The sequence below is a fragment of the Hevea brasiliensis genome, chromosome 13 (genome assembly GCF_030052815.1).
Source record: "Hevea brasiliensis isolate MT/VB/25A 57/8 chromosome 13, ASM3005281v1, whole genome shotgun sequence".
NCBI lineage: Eukaryota > Viridiplantae > Streptophyta > Magnoliopsida > Malpighiales > Euphorbiaceae > Hevea > Hevea brasiliensis.
In genome coordinates this window covers 90,649,844-90,666,680 of record NC_079505.1, presented here as the reverse complement: position 1 = coordinate 90,666,680, position 16,837 = coordinate 90,649,844, and the positions used below count along the sequence as shown (strand labels likewise).

The following is a 16,837-nucleotide window of genomic DNA, read 5'->3' as shown; positions in this document are numbered from 1 at the left end:
CACATGCTACGGATATGGAAGACCTCGCCATTGCTCCCATCAAGAATGTGTTGTCCTATTCTAGCGAAAGAGTACAGATAAATACTTGGAAAGTGCCAAAGGAAAAGCCCAATGCCAAAGTCTTGGGATCTTGTGGGGTCAACCAACCCTTCTTGGCCGCAACCACTTGTCCCTATCGGCATTGGTCCTTAACTTTCCCCACCTGTGAATTTAATTTTAAAATTACGCCATTAAACACTAACAAGCACACAGAGTTTTACAGTAATCACTATTCACTTCTTAAATCGCACAAATATGGATATTTGAACCAGTAATATGGTTGACGAAATCAACAGTTCAAAACAATTTAAGTAAAATAAGCAAAGATAAATCAGATTTGATGCGCTACAGAAATAATCCTTCCCCCTTGCCTTACGCAAAAGCCTCAAAACAAAGTTAATAAAAGGATACCCAACTCCTCTGTGCAGATAAATTGACAGTACCATTTCCACAGGCAATTTGTACTGTCCCATCTACATAAAGTACACAAATTTGATAGATGCCATTACAACAAGAACCCTTCGTCACATTTACGGCTCAAAAGAACACATCCATCTGATAATCCTGCTTTGCCCATCTTTCGTCACAGCTATTAACAAGGGAACAGGATTGGAGAGGGGTCTCTTTCCAACTTCCCATCCGATAAAGCTAGTTTTTTCATTTTTTCTTCACACCAGATTAACTGCTCTTTACTGATCTTCACCATCCTAAGAACCCTGAACAAGATTTTCACATCTATGAGACCAAACAACAGCTCAACATCCTCGTACATTTGTGGCCATGACTTCTTCTTCCAACCTTTGCTCTTTTTACACAGTTCCTTCAGCCTCATCCTTTTCTGCAAAAGGACATTAATCAGTAGTCAATAATTATATCATTAATCAAAAATTAAAAAAAAAAAAGCAAGGAAAAAACACAGAAAGAGGGAGGAAAGATGAACATTTCTTGTGACTGAAATGTGAAGTCTCTATCCCATGTTAAGTTTATAGTTGATAACAAATTGAAGTGGTTACAGAAAGATTCTCAGGTTTGAAACTGCCAATGCAACCCCAGTTCTCCCCTCCGTTATTGTTCATAATTAATGAAAGGCAATGTAATTAAGAAATAATTTGAGAGAACTTTACCTTCTCAAGTGAAGATTGAATCAGCTGAAGAGGGGTTGCAATTTGGTTCTGATTTCCAAACAAGTTCAGAACATTGCCTGCCTTTTTCTTGTCCATCTTCAGGAAAAGGTAAAAAGTAAGGATTGTGCTCTCCATAATTTTGATAAGACCTGGGGCCATGACTAGTAAATCAGATTCCATTTCACCTGCCTCCTTTCTATCTGAACCTGAAATTATTCAAAAATTAAATTTTCTTAACTGATTCATTTAAACAGCTATATTATATGGCTAATTACTTGGAGCCCATAAACTGAGCACTAGCATTAGAATGTAAAAAGTGAAACTGCAACCATAAAACTGTGAAAACTTCAAATTGAACCTTTTATATCAATACTATCAAATTCTGCTCTCTCTCTCTCTCTCTCTCTCTCTCTCTCTCTCTATTCATCACCATGAATATACCTTTTCCATTCGGAACCTGAAGCAGTTTTGGTAACAGATTCCTTGCACGAGCATAAATTTCTGCTCTGAGACCTTGCTCAAAGGGCTCATTTTCAATAAATCTTTGCAATAGAACTTGGAATTGCTGAAACTGCTGAGCACTGTGGTTGTAACACATTGGGCTTTCAGGTTGGCACAAGATTTTCTGAATCAGTTGAGTATGTTGGCAGTGAAGTGCCTCCCAAGTTAAACAAACATGAGCAACATATGCCTTTTCAAGATCTTGATATGGGTCATGCTGTGGTTGCTGCAGGCACTCAGTTTCATCTTCAGGATCTTCAATCTTTTTCAATGAAAGGCACCGAAAGGGGGATGTTAGCTTCTTTGACGCGGACCTTGGTGATGGAGTTAAAGGAGTATGACAGCCTGTCACACAATAGACAAGGTCACTGCACACTGGACAGCACTCAGACTAGAAACAAAATTTTGAAAATTTGGAAGAAAAGTTGTAGAGCCTTTAAATCCTATGCAGGAATTTTACCAGCAGGCCAAAAGATAAAAACCTATAATGGGGATAAAAAAGACACATGAAAGGCCTATAGAAATGAAGGATAATAAATATTTCCATTGTACCATCGATTCTCTATTCCTCCCATAAATTTTTCTCTTCTTTCTTTCTTTGCAGCATCTGCTTCCCTTGTCCTGAGTCACACATTCATAACTCATATAGAGGAAATAAAAAGTGCTGTTGGTGTATAACTCATTTGCCAGCGCAAACTACAAAACTAGGACTTGTATTTCATTTATCCATAGAGATTTTCTTTTTCAAAAAAATGCTATATATACAGGTTTTAAACCTATCAAAACCACAAGATTTTTTTTTTCAGAATGCACAATGAAAGAATTGTTTTTCTACAAAGAATAAGGAAAAGTTGCCTCTTTAAATATAATGAATCATGTAATATATGAAAGCGTATCCTCGATTGGCAGCCACTTGGCAAAATGGCACATCTCAGTGGTTAACAAATAATATAGGTCAGATGATCTTATTGAAAAGATGACTTTAGCCTGTGTTGCTATTTAAAGAACTAACTGGAAGAAAGATCAACATTTAGTACCATGGCAATGATAAAATTCAGATAAGTCAGAAAAGTTTTACCAATTAAAACCCAGTTAACAATGGAAAAACTACAACCAAGAAGAACAGATTGCACCATTTCAGCAATGTTATGTAGATTCCAGAGGGAAGATATATAAGTAAATTTAATAATAATTACTTTGTTCAGTGAAGATAATAAAATTCACTTGGTGTAACATTGAACAGCACATAATCCATGTATATTTTCCAAAGGCGCCAGCATGGGCAAGACCTCAAAATCTCAATAAAACAACCTCTCCACTAGGCAACCCTATTCACTGTCGTTTGAACTTTGTCATGGTATCTTTTTGAACAATAAAGAGAAAATTCCCTAATAAAATGTCACTTGAGATGGATGAAGAGCACCCAAGTTGCAATTGAAGAAATGAGCACACCAAATTTTTTATTCCAGAACTCGATCCTCCAGTGATCCAAAATGTGATTTCATTGACAATTTGCACAAATCCAATCACCCAAGATGCATTTCCAAAAGGCTAATTGATTAGTTTTCAGATTAATTTCACATAGGTAAGCTCTAAATCCACTCAGAATAACATGGTACTCGGCAATATTTAGTCAGCTCTGATTACCTAGAGCGCAAATTGACCTTGGCAAGTAGGCATAAGAAAACCCCTAACAAGTTAGACCAAGGAAAACAAAGAAATAAGAAGAGTTGCCGTCAAAAATAAAATGCCCCAAACGGACCAATTATCTAACCAAACTAGCTGAAAAAATAGTATAACACAATAAGCAACTTGATCAAAACATAATCTCTCAAAACAAAAAATCACTTGATCAAACATAACAAAACTTACCGTTTTCTTTGAGCTGCTGCACAATCATCCGATCAAAGAACAACATCCGTTCGCAGTACTGGTCATACACAGCATCAAACCCACTCCACCATTTCCTTCCTTCTGCTTCAACATCCCTCCATTCACTAAAGTTGGTCTCTCCTTCACCCTCCTCCTCATCTTCCTCCTCTTCAGGGCATGGCTCTTCTTCAGGTATTAATGCCATAAAACTGTTTCTTCTCAGTTCTTTCAACCTCCTCTTCACCTCATTTGTTATAAAATCATCGTCATCATCCTCAGATTCTTTTAAAGCATCTGCATTAGCACACTTGTTACTCACAACATCACCGCCACTGCCGGTATTCTCATTCTTTGGTTCCTCTGGCTGTGCCACAGGCCTATCCTCTAAATACTTCTTCTCTGGGTCTGGTTTGTGGGCTTTTCTAAACTTCTTTACATTGAAGAAATCCATGTCCAACCCAGAGTTTATTTGCAAATGCCTCACAACATTGATTCTTTACTCGAAATCTAACATATAACATAAAGCAAATTTCGTCAATATAGAACAATACCATGGATCTGGGAAGACTTGCTCTTTTTCATCCCTTTTCCCCAAATCTTAAAAGGGAAATAATCTCAATCCTGAAGTTAAAATGGTCAAAGCAGAATCAGATATTAAAAAATCTGATAAGATCTCAACAAAATACCTCCAAGTGGAAATGCCCTAAACTATAAAATCAATTATCTAAAAACCAAGGTCTGGAATTATCAGACCCAAATCTACTGTCCCTCCACAAATAAGCTGCTTTGAAGAAATCAATTGGTGTTCTCCAAACTATTTCTACAAAAATCAGTGCTCAAAAGCATACAACGAAGCAGTTGTACACTGCAAATCACTATAAACACCAGAAATCTAAATAAAAACAGCAGCTTTAGTAAATTTATACTTACGATTTATAAAAATGGCATCTTTAAGCAATAGAAAACTGACGCAAAACCGTCGGATAAACGCTCAACTCTCCCTTTAATTTCTCCAAAAGCACGAACGTTGGAATGTTTTTCAATAAACAAACCTTAAACCAAGCGAACCTGAGAAAATCAAACCATCTGCGACCAATGTGAAACCCTAGAAAATAGAAAACTTAGAAATGGGTTGGGGAGAACAGGGATAAAGGTTTCCTCAATAAAACCAATAACCATGTTGGAAGGAGCGGTCACTCAATCTCCGTAGGGTACTCAGAGAAAGCCGTGATATGTTGGACAAAAAAAATGAAAAAAAGACATAAATGTGAGCAATAAATTGCTCCATTTCTACTTTGATAAAAAAAATAATGTCATTTTTCAAAGTTGCAATTATTAATAGATTGGTTTTTGGCAAAACACTGTCATTTCTTTCCTGAAAAAATGAGAAAAGAAAAGAATAAAGGACAGAAATCACAAGGGCAAGAGAAGAGCTCAATACCCAACGAGTGAAGAGAAAACAAAGGAAGAGAAAACCATTGAAGGGATAGAATTCCATTTTTGAGAAAAAAAAAAAAAAGGTATAAAATCAAAAAGAGATATGATACTAATGGATGCACGGAACACGGGACCCGAAGGGAACAGTGAAGAAGACACGGTAGAGAGAATATTGTCAGCGGAAAGCACTCAACTCCCGTCGCACATCACAGAAAAGCCGCCCAAGTGTTTTGATTTCTGCGTCTTTCTCTTCCTTCACTTCTCACTTACTTTATTGTCCTTCTCCATTTATCAATTCACGGTCATATCCCGTCGTGCTTTTGCCTTTTGACCCATTGGCCTCTCTCTCTCTCTCTCTCTCTCTCTCTCTCTCTATGGTTTTTTTTTTATTAATTATTGATTTTTTATTCCAATTTCTCCTATTCGCAACAATTTGTCAATTTAATCAATTGAAGATAGGATCGAACGCGAAAGATCGAAATTAAATCAAAGGATCGAATTCTGATTATGATTTTAACTTTAATTTCAGTTAGATATGATATTTAATTTAATCAACGATTAAAATTTTTGAAAAAAATATTATTTCGTTATAAATTAAAATTTGATCTATTAATCTCAATTTAACTCTATTAAAATTAGATATGACACTTTAATTGAAGGTAAATTAATGATTTTAAATTTTTGTAACAATAGTTTAGTCCAGTAATTTAAATTACTTTTTATATTTTGAGGAATTTGTTCAAAGTCTTCCATAACTTATTGATAATAATCAGATTATTTTTTTTAAAATCAAAACTCTTCTATTAAATAATTAAAAAAATTCATATATATATAATTTTAACTCCCCCATCAGACCTTCCACTCATAGTTATCTAAAATCTAAAACTGAACAAACATCAGAATAAAAAAAATTCAAACTATAGAACTAATATAAAATATTCAGGAGCAATTGCTAAATCTGCAGAAAAACTAAAAGGCTATCAGCTTTTCTTTTCCGTTGTGTGGTTTCCAAGTTGCCAACCAAATCAAACCAAGCACGTAACTTTCCCTTTTCTTATATTCCTTTTTTTTCTGCATTGCATAAAAATACTTTCTTTCTTCACAAAGTTCCTTCCCATTTCCTTAATTAAACGTGTCATGCTCTTCAATTTTTCCCTAACCAAAGCCACATTTTTTTTTTTATTCTTTATTAAATAATTTTCTTTGAATCTATTTGAAAAGGCATAAGTTTAAAATAGATGTGAATTTAAAATTATGTTTTAAAATCACGTTACAACCGACAAAGTTAAATATTTTTTTAATTACAGTCCGTTTGATATTATAATTTAAAAATAAAAAATATTGTGAAAAAATTATAATTTTAAATGTTGAGATTTATTAAAAAATTATTTTACTATTTCAATTTTTTATAATGAAATATATTAAATTTAATTTTAATGTTGTTAACAAATATATTTAAAAAGAAATTTCTTAAAAATAGTCGAAAAAAGAAAAAAAAAATTACAAGAATTGTTTATTGTGGAGCACCTTCTTCAAGAGGGCATCACGTCCAGGAAATGGATTATTAATCTCTGCCGTCCGCTCTTGATCATCACTCCATCGTTCTGTTCCATCTACCCCATTTACGAAACCATCCTTGTTCCTCCTTATAATCCCCAGCTTCTCCTTTTTCCTGTCGTCCGTGGACCTGAGCCTGGCTCTCTCTCTTCTCTCCTTTCTTCTGATTTCAGTCTCTGATAAAATCCTATCTTTCTCTTCCTTCTCCGCTCCCAGATCTTTCATTTCTTTAACAGTGCTAAAAGAAGATGACACGGTTCTTGGTATTCTGCCGCCTTTACTAGTGCCCAAGAGCTCAAAGTTCAATTTACTCCACCCAACTTTATCATCATTGTCCCAACCAAACCTCTCACTTATCTCCAACAACAGAGGAACTGCACTATCCTTTCTAAAAAAAGGGGCATCTTTGTTTCCATTCAAGACGCTATCTGCAAATTCCCACTCCAATCTGTCCTGATAAACTGGGTCTTCAAGAACTTGGTCTGCTAACTTTGCCCAGTGCTCGAAGTCGCCCGCACGAAGGTTCTTGGAAACCCATTTGAGGTAGGTTGAGGGGAGGGCGCCAAGCATCTTGCCCTTGTACTTTCCGAAGTCTATTACACTGTCTCTTGCGGGGATTATATGTGATTTGGAGGTGTGGGGACGTGGTTTCTTGGGCTTGAAAGAGCATATTATGTTGGGAAATTTGAAGGTGTACTGAGCGAAAGCCATGGAGGAGATGAAATGCAGATAGGAGAGAAATCTTTACTCCCCTTCGCACTTTATTAGGTTTTGATGCGACACTGCTGCCATCACGATTGAGTTAATCCTTATAAGTTTGAAAAGAAAAAGAAAAGAATATAATATACATTTGGAAATTAAAAATTAGTGTTCTTGTTTAAATGCTTATAATTGGGAAATTAGTATTAGTAATTAATCATGCCTTAATTAACTAGTTATATCCTCTATATAATCTCTCGAGGATTTGCGACGATAACCATCTTTTGACCCTTGCCAAGTCCAACTATATATGTATATATATCCTCCTACTATGAAAATAGATTTTTATTTTTCACCTAAGGTCCCACTGGAAGATTAATATCTCCTCCTTACTTCCCTATTTTTATTCTTAAAATGGAAAAATCTTCTTTCTTGCAGCTCAACTTCTTGGATTCAGCCACTTCCATTCCATTCCATGCGCTAAGTTCAGAGAAAGAATGTCATCTTTTGGTGGAAATTAGCGAAATGTCCGTGCACGGTAATATATATATATATATATATATATATATATATATATATATATATATATATATATATATATATTATTTTTTAATTAAAAAAATTTTAATATTATTATTTAAAATATTAAAATTTTAAAATGTTAATAATAAATTTTAATTATACTCAAATCAATAAATTTAATAATAGTCATAAATTTTAATAATAGTAAATTATTCTTTGTATATATAATAATAATAATATTATTATTATTTTAAAATAATAAAAATAAAATAAAAGTAAATTAAAATTTATTAAATACATAAAAGAAAAAAAAATTAATATTAATTTTTATTCAAAATAAATATGAGTATTAATTTTACTGCAATTGACTTTTAAATTAAAAATTATGAATATAATAACATATGATAATTATATTTAGTAATTTATTACATTTGTTTAAAAAATACTTAAATTGACTTTTCTCTTTTAAAAAATTAAAAATTAATAGATAGATATTACCTTTAATAATTTGATATGTTAAAAAAATAATTATTAATTTCTCATTAAAATTCAAATATGCTTGATTATAATTTAGAGCAGATATTTTAAAAGAAATTAAAATTTTGTTTTAGTTTTAGTTATAATTGAATAATCATTATAATATTAGTTAAATTTTAAAATTAAATATATTGAATTGTTAAATTATTAATAATTAAATATTAAATTTAATTATAGCAAATGTATTCAAAAATATTTTTATTTTTCCTTTAAAGTAACTGTCATTGACTTTTTAAATTAAAAAATAGTAAACTTGTAATGAATGACAATTATATTTAGTAATCAATATTTTTTCTATTATTTAAATTTATATTATATAATAATTATATATTACAACGGTCTAATAAATATAGAAAAATTATTGTCAATGAATTTAATTAAAAATTGCTACTTGCTATGAATGTGACAAATTTAAAATTCTATCTCTTCTTGAATTTATTTTATAAAAAATTAAATAGCATTATTTCTAATTAAATTAAGCTTTTCTAGACTTTTATAATAATAATAATAATAATAATAATAATAATAATAATAACTACTTATTATAATATTAAAATATAATAATTATATAATTTGTAACTTATATATACAGTATTAGGGAATTAAAAATTAAATCATAATTTATAGAATTTGTATCATTATTTAATTTTTCTAAATAATAATAAAATAATATAATATAATATGATTAATATTAACTAAATTAATAATATTAATTATTTATTAAAATACTATAAAAAATGTCAAAAACTAATGAAAAATGAATATTAATATAAATTTATTGTTCAACATAACTATGAAAATAAATTTTTATTTTATTTTATTTTTTCACAATTCATTTTATATAGTATTTAATATACAATTAAAAATATGTCTTTATTAAATAAATACTAAAAATTATTAAATATATAAAAGAGAAAGAGTGTAACACCCCTATTGGTATAGCCTGGTATATTTCACTGTTCCGGTGATCGGTGTCGGTCCAGACAATTATTGGGATTAGGGCCACACTTAAGACAATTAGAGAAGCCATAAACACAAATAATTAATAATGTTCAATTAGTTAAGTATAAACAAGAAAAACAGAACATAAGAAGTTAAACGAGCCGAGAGTCACAGCGATGGGTGACCTTCTCGGGAACGACTGTGAAGCCGTTTTGAACTCAAATTTCGAACCGTAAAAAGTGACGCTGCGGTCCTTAGGACCTTTATGAACACAGTGGAAAAGAGAAAATCACGAAAAAGAACTGCTAAGCCAGTCAAATAATTAGGTCAGGTAGCCGGAAGAAATATGGAATTATTTGCAAATCGGGATGAACCGGCGAGGGGCAATTTAGTCAATTGACCCCGAGAGCTGACTCCTGACCTAATTGTCAAATAAAATCGGAGAAAAGAAAATTTCGGAATCGATAATTAAATTAAAGAACTAATAGAAAAATAGAAAAAAAAAAAAGAGGAAAAATCAAAAAGTAAAAAGGTGATGACATCATGCATGACCTCATGCATGATGCCATAACTAAATTAATTAAATATTTATTAAATTAGATTTTGTGGTCTTCCATAAGCAAAATAGATAAAAAGAAAAAAAAGAAAAAAAAAAACCCTTCTTCTCCCTTTGTTGCCGCCCCATTTTCTCCCAAAACCCTCCATGAGAATTCCTCCATTTAAGCTTACACTTAAGCTTTAATTTATCCACTCAACCTTAACAACTCCCCTAAAAAAACCTTACTAGAGCTTACTATTGCAACTTAAGAAGAAGATTGAAAGAAGAAAGGAGCACAAAAGATTGAGATTTGAGGATCTAAGCAAAGGTTAGTCTCTTAACTACCAATTAGTTGATTAAGTGCATAATTAGTTGTTGAAATGAGCTTAGAAACTAATAAAATGAAATGAAAATATGTGGATAGACCAAACTGAAATTTTTTCCTGTTGAAGGGGAGTATGATTTTGTATGGTTTGATGGATTTAAATGTGTTGTAAACTTGCATGAGAATGGTAGTAAGTTGGAAATGCATAAATGTGAATAAATACAACATTTTAGTGTGATTAGGGTTTGGAGGCCTAGGATTTTGAGACAAAATTTGGAAAAATAAGTAAATGGCATGTTTGACCTATTGTGAAGAGAAAAATGGTCAATAATGACCAAAGGAGATGTGTGGGAATTGTTAGAATGGAAGTCAATTTCATAGGGTAAATGGTCATGCTGCTGGCAACATGACCAAGCCAACTTTGAAGGACCAAAACGGAAATTTTACAAGTCCAATTGATATGCCACCAATTGGGGATGAAAATAGACATAAAATGACACAATTTTCATGAAGGAACCATGCCCAAAAACTGACAAAAACCTAGTGAACCAATTGACCAAAGTTAGTTAAGAGCAGTCTGCCACTGCATAAACTGACCAAATGAACAGTAATTGCTCATTTGGTCATAACTCGAGCTAGGAAGGTCAAAATGACCTGAAATTTTACCAGTAATTAGATAAGATATAGATCTAAAACTTTCATGAAGAACACCAACCCAAATTATGCCATTAACCTAATCAAATTATTGAGCAAAGTTGAGTTACTGAACCTACAAAACTGCAGGATTGCCATTTGAACAGTAAGGTTTCAATGGCTATAACTCTCTCTAGAAAACTCTGATTTAGGTGAATCTTGAACCGATGGAAACCTAAGACATAGTAGAACATTTCGTATGAAGGAAATTAGACCAAATTATGGACTTAACTTGATCAAATTATTGAACGAAGTTGGATAAAAAATCTGCCAGAACCAAAATTGCAGCATGAACAGTGCACGTGAACAGTAACTGTATTTTGGCTATAACTTGAGCTACAAAACTCCAATTGGGGTGATTCAAAAAGGAGAATAAACTTAAGACAATGGAGAACATTTTCTATGAAGAAAGTTTTTCCAAATTCCAACAATAAAGTGACCAATGGAACAGTGCAACTTAGAACTCCAAAACTGAAATTTACCAAATTTGCCTAAAAGACTTAGGATTTGAGTAAACAACCAAAACCAACAAGTTTAGTGACCAAAATGTGGTATGTGGGTGAAGTTAGAGTTCCCATACCTATTAAGCCTTAGAAAGTCAATTATTTGACTTGAACAGTATAGTGAATAGTAACCCAAAACACAAAAATTTCGAGAACGTCGAATTTAACACGTTAGAACTAGGTAAATGTGAAGCTAAATTTATCTTGGATTTATGTTAAGTTTTAGTACTGAAACATTATAAAATTGTGTGTTTCAGTTGAAAAGAATACCGGAAAAAAACCCGAGGAACCGAGTCAAGGCCAAGAGGCGACTCGCTTGAGGTTTGTGCACAACGTATACTTTTTATAATCATCTTTTGCATACTGTTTTGAATAATATGAAATATTGAATTATGGCATTCTTATGATGTTTTGATTTAAATTGTTGAAAGTTATTATGTATATTGAAATGACAATATTTAGCAAATTGTTAAGATAAGTTTTGAAACCACAGTGTCATGACCATATATTTGTACACCTCACTAGCACGACTAGTGAAGGTAATTAGTTTTGAATTTTGATTCATTCTCTGGAGAAGTGTTGAGGTGTGCCAGTAGAAGAGGATGTGAATGGATATCCATATATTTGAGCTAGCTAGCCTTGTGATATGATTTCTCTTAGCCTCTGGCTATTGAGATTCTATTTGTTTCGAATGGCATGATCTAACTGTGGGTTTTATGAAATGTGTTTTGATATTTGGAAATGAACTTGGTTTGCATTTAAAATCTCACAATGCGTGATTTGTACTTAATTCTCATGTTCAGCCAAAATTTTGAATAAATGTGATTTAAGTTTTGCATAAAGATTATTTTAGTATGTTGTGCACCACTGAGTCCTAGTACTCAGCAATGGCTTCTATTGCTGTCGCAGATACAGAGACTAGAGGAGCAGCAGACTGAACTGCTAAAAATTGAGGATCATTCAGCTTGAAGTCTTTGGGTATAATTTATACCCCAATTGTAAATATTTCTTTTGATGTATGTATTGCATATAAATGTATGGACATGTAAATGGGTCTTGAGCAGTTTATATAAAAATTTGTATGAAGTTTGTAATAAAGTTTAGTTTGTGTTTCTTTTGATATAAATTTGTAAGGATGTGTATAAATTGTTTTGTCTTTAATGAAAAATGAGTGGAATTATTTTATTTAATTTGAATGAAATGATTGTGGAGTTGCTGAAATGGATTGAGTTTGATTGTGAAATTGAAGTAGTTGTTGAGAAAAATTTTTAGAAGTGCTTTTTACAGGTATTTGAAGAACTGGTTTCTCAAAATACAGAGGGAACTCTGTCAAAATTTTTATAAAATTTACGTAAAAATAAAATGGGCCAAAAATATTAACTAGTTTTAATTTTAACTAAATGTTTTAAGTACTTATCAGAAAATCCTCACCACTTATCAAAAGTAAGAAAATTGTTTTAAAATCCCTTGTAGGGTGCTTGATGAGTTATCGGTAGGTGAAGTTCGGTAGTTCATTAGGTATTCTACGGGATCATGTTATGCCTTACAGAGGGGTAAGGTGTGACATGTTTTAGTGATATCAGAGTAAATTTTTGAAGCATGTTTTAACTTATTAATTTGTGTCTTTCTTCATTAAGTACAACTGCTCAATGTCTATTTTTGTTACATACAGTGCATTACATCATAAATATGAACTAACGGAGGGAAATCTCCATGTGTTATTTGTTCAGGAGATACCCTACTTCAGATTGAAATGGAATAAGGATCGCCATTGAGCAGCTTTGTTGAAGCCGAGGCACAAGGGGAAGCCCGGCTTTGCGTAATGTCAAGAGGTCAAGAGCACCACCCCACAAATGCCGCAGCTTCTCGCACACCGCATGCCAGATGGATGCGATTTTTCAACAAATGGCTGGGGGTATGCCTGCACAAGCTCCACCCCAGATACCTGTGACACAACCACTGCCTCCAGCCAGACAATATGATAAATTACTGAAGTATGGGGCTGTAGAATTTAAGGGTACAGTGGACCCTTTAGAGGCAGAGCAATGGCTTGAAAGAATGGACAGAGTGTTTAAGAAACTGCACTGCCCAGATAAGCTGAAGTTTGAATATTCTGTGTCACTACTGCAAGGGGATGCGTATGATTGGTGGAAGACCATCCCCCACAGCTTGGTTGAACCACCAGTGCTGACCTGGGATGCCTTCATCAGAGAGTTTAGACAGAAATACATCCCAGATGCATATGTTGATCAGAAACTACAAGAATTTTTTAGTCTGAAACAAGGGAACCGATCGGTGGCAGAGTATGAGAGGGAGTTCTCCCGCTTAAGTCATTATGCTGGGAGTCTCCTTACTACCAGCAAGGCAAGATGCAAGAGATTTGAGACGAGTTTGAAGCCTAGCATAAGGATGCAAGTTGTGGGATTTCGACACAGCAACTTCTCAGAGCTTATGTCTCAAGCACTTGAACTAGAGAGAATTGAATCAGAAGCAACCCCAGTGAAAGAAAAATCAGAAAAAGCTGAGAAATCAGAAAAAGACAAAGGGGAAAAATCAGTTGAACAGAGTTCTGGTGCTACCTCTGGAAAGAGAAAGAAGTTTAGTGGACCCAGCAGGGGTCGGGGTGGAAGATTTAGTAGAGGCAGATTTTTCGGACAGAGACCCCCTAGGTCTGGTGAGACTTGTAGCAAGATTCATGGGGGGGGGGGAGTGTTATTGGGCCACTGGAGCCTGGTTTAACTGCGGAGGCAAGGGTCATTTAGCAAGAGACTGTACTAGTGCTCCGAGATATGGTCCAGCTCCTACTACTGCCGAGGGATCTATTCAGAGTCCTACTCCCAGAGGTTCACAGTCTGTTGGCAGAGGAAGAGGCAGAGGTAGAGGCACTGCTTCAGGCAGTCAAAGTACAGTTGGTCAATCAGCACAAGGGAGTGCTTCAGCCAGAGTCTACACGATGAGACAGCGAGAAGAGGCTGAGACTTCTGATGTGGTAGCTGGTACATTCTCTATCTCTGATCAAGAAGTATTTGTATTGTTTGATCCGGGTTCAACCCATTCATATGTTAGTGCTAGCATAGTCAGTTCACTTGCTGTTCCATGTGTGCAAATGGGTTTTTGAAGTGCTAGTAACTAGTCCGTTAGGACAAGAGGTCCGGGTCAACAGAATTTATAGAGACTGTCCTTTGGTGATCCAAGGACATGTTTTCCTGTCATATTTGATTGAAATGCCCTTCAGAGAGTATGATATCATCTTGGGCATGGATTGGTTAGCCAGGCATCATGCCATGATTGATCAGAGATCAAGACAGTCACTTTTGGTCTCCCTCTGTACGGTGATGTGGTAATACATGGGGAGAGGCATTTATTGCCATCAAACATCATTTCGGATGCATTAGCCAGAAGAATGATCAGAAAGGGGTGTGAAGCATACTTGGCACATGTAATAGACACCCAAGTGGGGAGTCCAGCACTAAGGGACATCCTCATCAGATGTGATTTTTCGGATGTATTTCCTGATGAATTGCCAGGATTACCTCCAGAAAGAGAGGTGCAGTTTGAAATTGATGTTATGCCTGGTGTGGACCCAATCTCCATAACGCCATATAGAATGGCACCTGCAGAATTAAAAGAGTTGAAAGTACAGTTGCAAGAATTGCTTGACAAGGGCTTTATCCGCCCTAGTGTGTCACCTTGGGGAGCGCCGGTATTGTTTGTAAAGAAGAAGGATGGCACTCTCCGGTTATGCATTGACTATTGGCAGTTGAATAAGGTGACAATAAAGAACAGATACCCATTGCCCCGTATTGATGAATTGTTTGATCAGTTGAGGGGTGCAGCTGTGTTCTTCAAAATTGACCTGAGATCAGGTTATTATCAGCTGAAAGTACAAGAACAGAGTATTCCTAAAACTACCTTCAGAACCCGCTATGGCCATTATGAATTCCTAGTCATGCCATTCGGGTTAACTAATGCTCCGGCTGCTTTTATGGATCTGATGAACACTATCTTCAGACCATACCTCGACCAGTTTGTTGTGGTATTCATATATGATATATTAGTCTATTCGAGGAATGCAGAAGAGCATGATAGACATCTGCGGATTGTACTGCAGACTTTGAGGGAGAAACAACTATATGCCAAATTGTCGAAGTGTGAATTTTGGCTGAAGAATATATCTTTCTTGGGGCATGTAGTATCAGAAGAGGGCATCAAGGTAGATCCAAGTAAGATAGAAGCTGTCCTTAATTGGAGGCCACCCAGAAATGTCACAGAGATTCGCAGTTTTCTGGGTTTAGCTGGATACTACCGTAGATTTGTGAAAGGATTCTCCATGTTGGCATTTCTATTGACCAAGCTACTTAGAAAGGATGTGAAATTTCAGTGGACGGATAAATGCCAGTAAAGTTTTGATGAATTGAAGAGATGTTTAACAGAGGCTCCAGTCCTGACTTTACCTATTCCGGGTAAAGAATACACAGTTTATAGTGATGCTTCTCACAATGAGTTAGGCTGTGTATTGATGCAAGATCGAAATGTCATTGCTTATGCATCACGCCAGCTAAAACCGCATGAGAGGAACTATCCAACACATGATTTGGAGCTTGCAGCTATTGTGTTTGCTCTTAAGATCTGGAGACACTATTTGTATGGGGAAAAGTGTTACATCTACACAGATCATAAGAGTTTGAAGTATTTGGGCACTCAGAAGGAGCTGAATTTGAGACAGAGGAGATGGTTAGAGTTGATAAAAGACTACGATTGTCTGATAGACTATCAGCCAGGGAAAGTTAATGTTGTGGCTGATGCCTTAAGTCGCAAGACTATGGCAAGTCTACGGGTTACTCCTTTGTCTTTGGTACATGAGTTAAGATCATTGCATGCCAGCTTAGAGATTAATGATGATGGGCGATGCAGCTTGCATGGCATGTATAGCCGATGTTGATGGATCGATTAGAATGGTCGCCGTAATGATCAAAAGTATCGGTCGTTGGAAGAAGTCGCAGGCAAGAAACCCGAATTCTCAATCGTGAGATGATGGTTCATCACACACGTGGTAGAATATGTGTTCCTAATGATGTTGAATTGAGGAAGATCATTTTGAATGAAGCACATGAGTCTCCTTTTGCCATGCACCCAGGTGGTACAAAAATGTATAGAGGGCTAAAGGAGCATTACCGTGGATGGGTATGAAAAGAGATGTGGCGAGTTTGTATCTAAATGCATAACTTGTCGCCAAGTGAAGGCGAGCATCAAGTACCCATTGGTTGTTACATCCACTACCGCACTGCAGTGGAAATGGGAGAGAATAACGATGGACACAGAAGAGTCATGATGCAGTTTGGGTTATTGTTGACAGACTGACTAAATCTGCTCATTTTCTGCCACTTCGGATGGACTACTGTTTAGAAAGATTGGCCAAGTTATACATCGATGAGATTGTGAGACTGCATGGAGTGCCAGTATCCATCGTGTCAGACAGAGATCCTAGGTTCACTTTTAGATTCTGGGGTAGTCTTCAGAGAGCCCTAGGAACTAGATTGAACTTCAA

The 16,837-nt window shown here is 34.8% G+C and overlaps 2 protein-coding genes across 5 annotated transcripts; both read right to left on the bottom strand.

The window, feature by feature from the left end:
* Nucleotides 1-254: 254 nt before the first annotated feature.
* Nucleotides 255-5,215, bottom strand: LOC110665710 (uncharacterized). Of its 4 annotated transcripts, XM_058132901.1 has the most exons (6): nucleotides 4,467-5,215; nucleotides 4,223-4,356; nucleotides 3,537-4,043; nucleotides 1,605-2,009; nucleotides 1,164-1,369; nucleotides 255-877 (listed from the first exon to the last, which is right to left on the bottom strand). In XM_058132901.1, the coding sequence occupies exons 3-6, from the start codon at nucleotides 3,985-3,987 to the stop codon at nucleotides 632-634; spliced, it is 1,308 nt and encodes a 435-aa protein (XP_057988884.1). In that variant the 5' UTR covers nucleotides 3,988-4,043; nucleotides 4,223-4,356; nucleotides 4,467-5,215; the 3' UTR covers nucleotides 255-631. The 4 variants fall into 4 exon arrangements, with proteins under 4 accessions (XP_057988884.1, XP_021681626.2, XP_057988883.1 ...); XM_021825934.2 differs by lacking the exon at nucleotides 4,223-4,356 and having other exon boundaries at nucleotides 4,467-5,214; XM_058132900.1 differs by lacking the exon at nucleotides 4,467-5,215 and having other exon boundaries at nucleotides 4,223-4,460.
* Nucleotides 5,216-6,375: 1,160 nt separating this feature from the next.
* Nucleotides 6,376-7,364, bottom strand: LOC110665709 (uncharacterized). The gene has a single exon (XM_021825931.2). It carries the CDS (start codon nucleotides 7,239-7,241, stop codon nucleotides 6,474-6,476), a length of 768 nt encoding a protein of 255 aa, XP_021681623.2. The 5' UTR covers nucleotides 7,242-7,364; the 3' UTR covers nucleotides 6,376-6,473.
* Between the last annotated feature and the right edge of the window lie 9,473 nt (nucleotides 7,365-16,837).

Excerpts from the sequence above, each read along its gene's own strand:
- LOC110665709 (XM_021825931.2), bottom strand. The coding sequence starts at position 7,241 with ATGGCTTTCGCTCAGTACACCTTCAAATTTCCCAACATAATATGCTCT.
- LOC110665710 (XM_058132901.1), bottom strand. The coding sequence starts at position 3,987 with ATGGATTTCTTCAATGTAAAGAAGTTTAGAAAAGCCCACAAACCAGAC. Across the intron at positions 2,010-3,536 it reads GCAGCAGCTCAAAGAAAACG|GCTGTCATACTCCTTTAACT; the intron begins GTAAGTTTTGTT and ends ATTGTGTGACAG. Across the intron at positions 878-1,163 it reads TTCAATCTTCACTTGAGAAG|AAAAGGATGAGGCTGAAGGA; the intron begins GTAAAGTTCTCT and ends GTCCTTTTGCAG.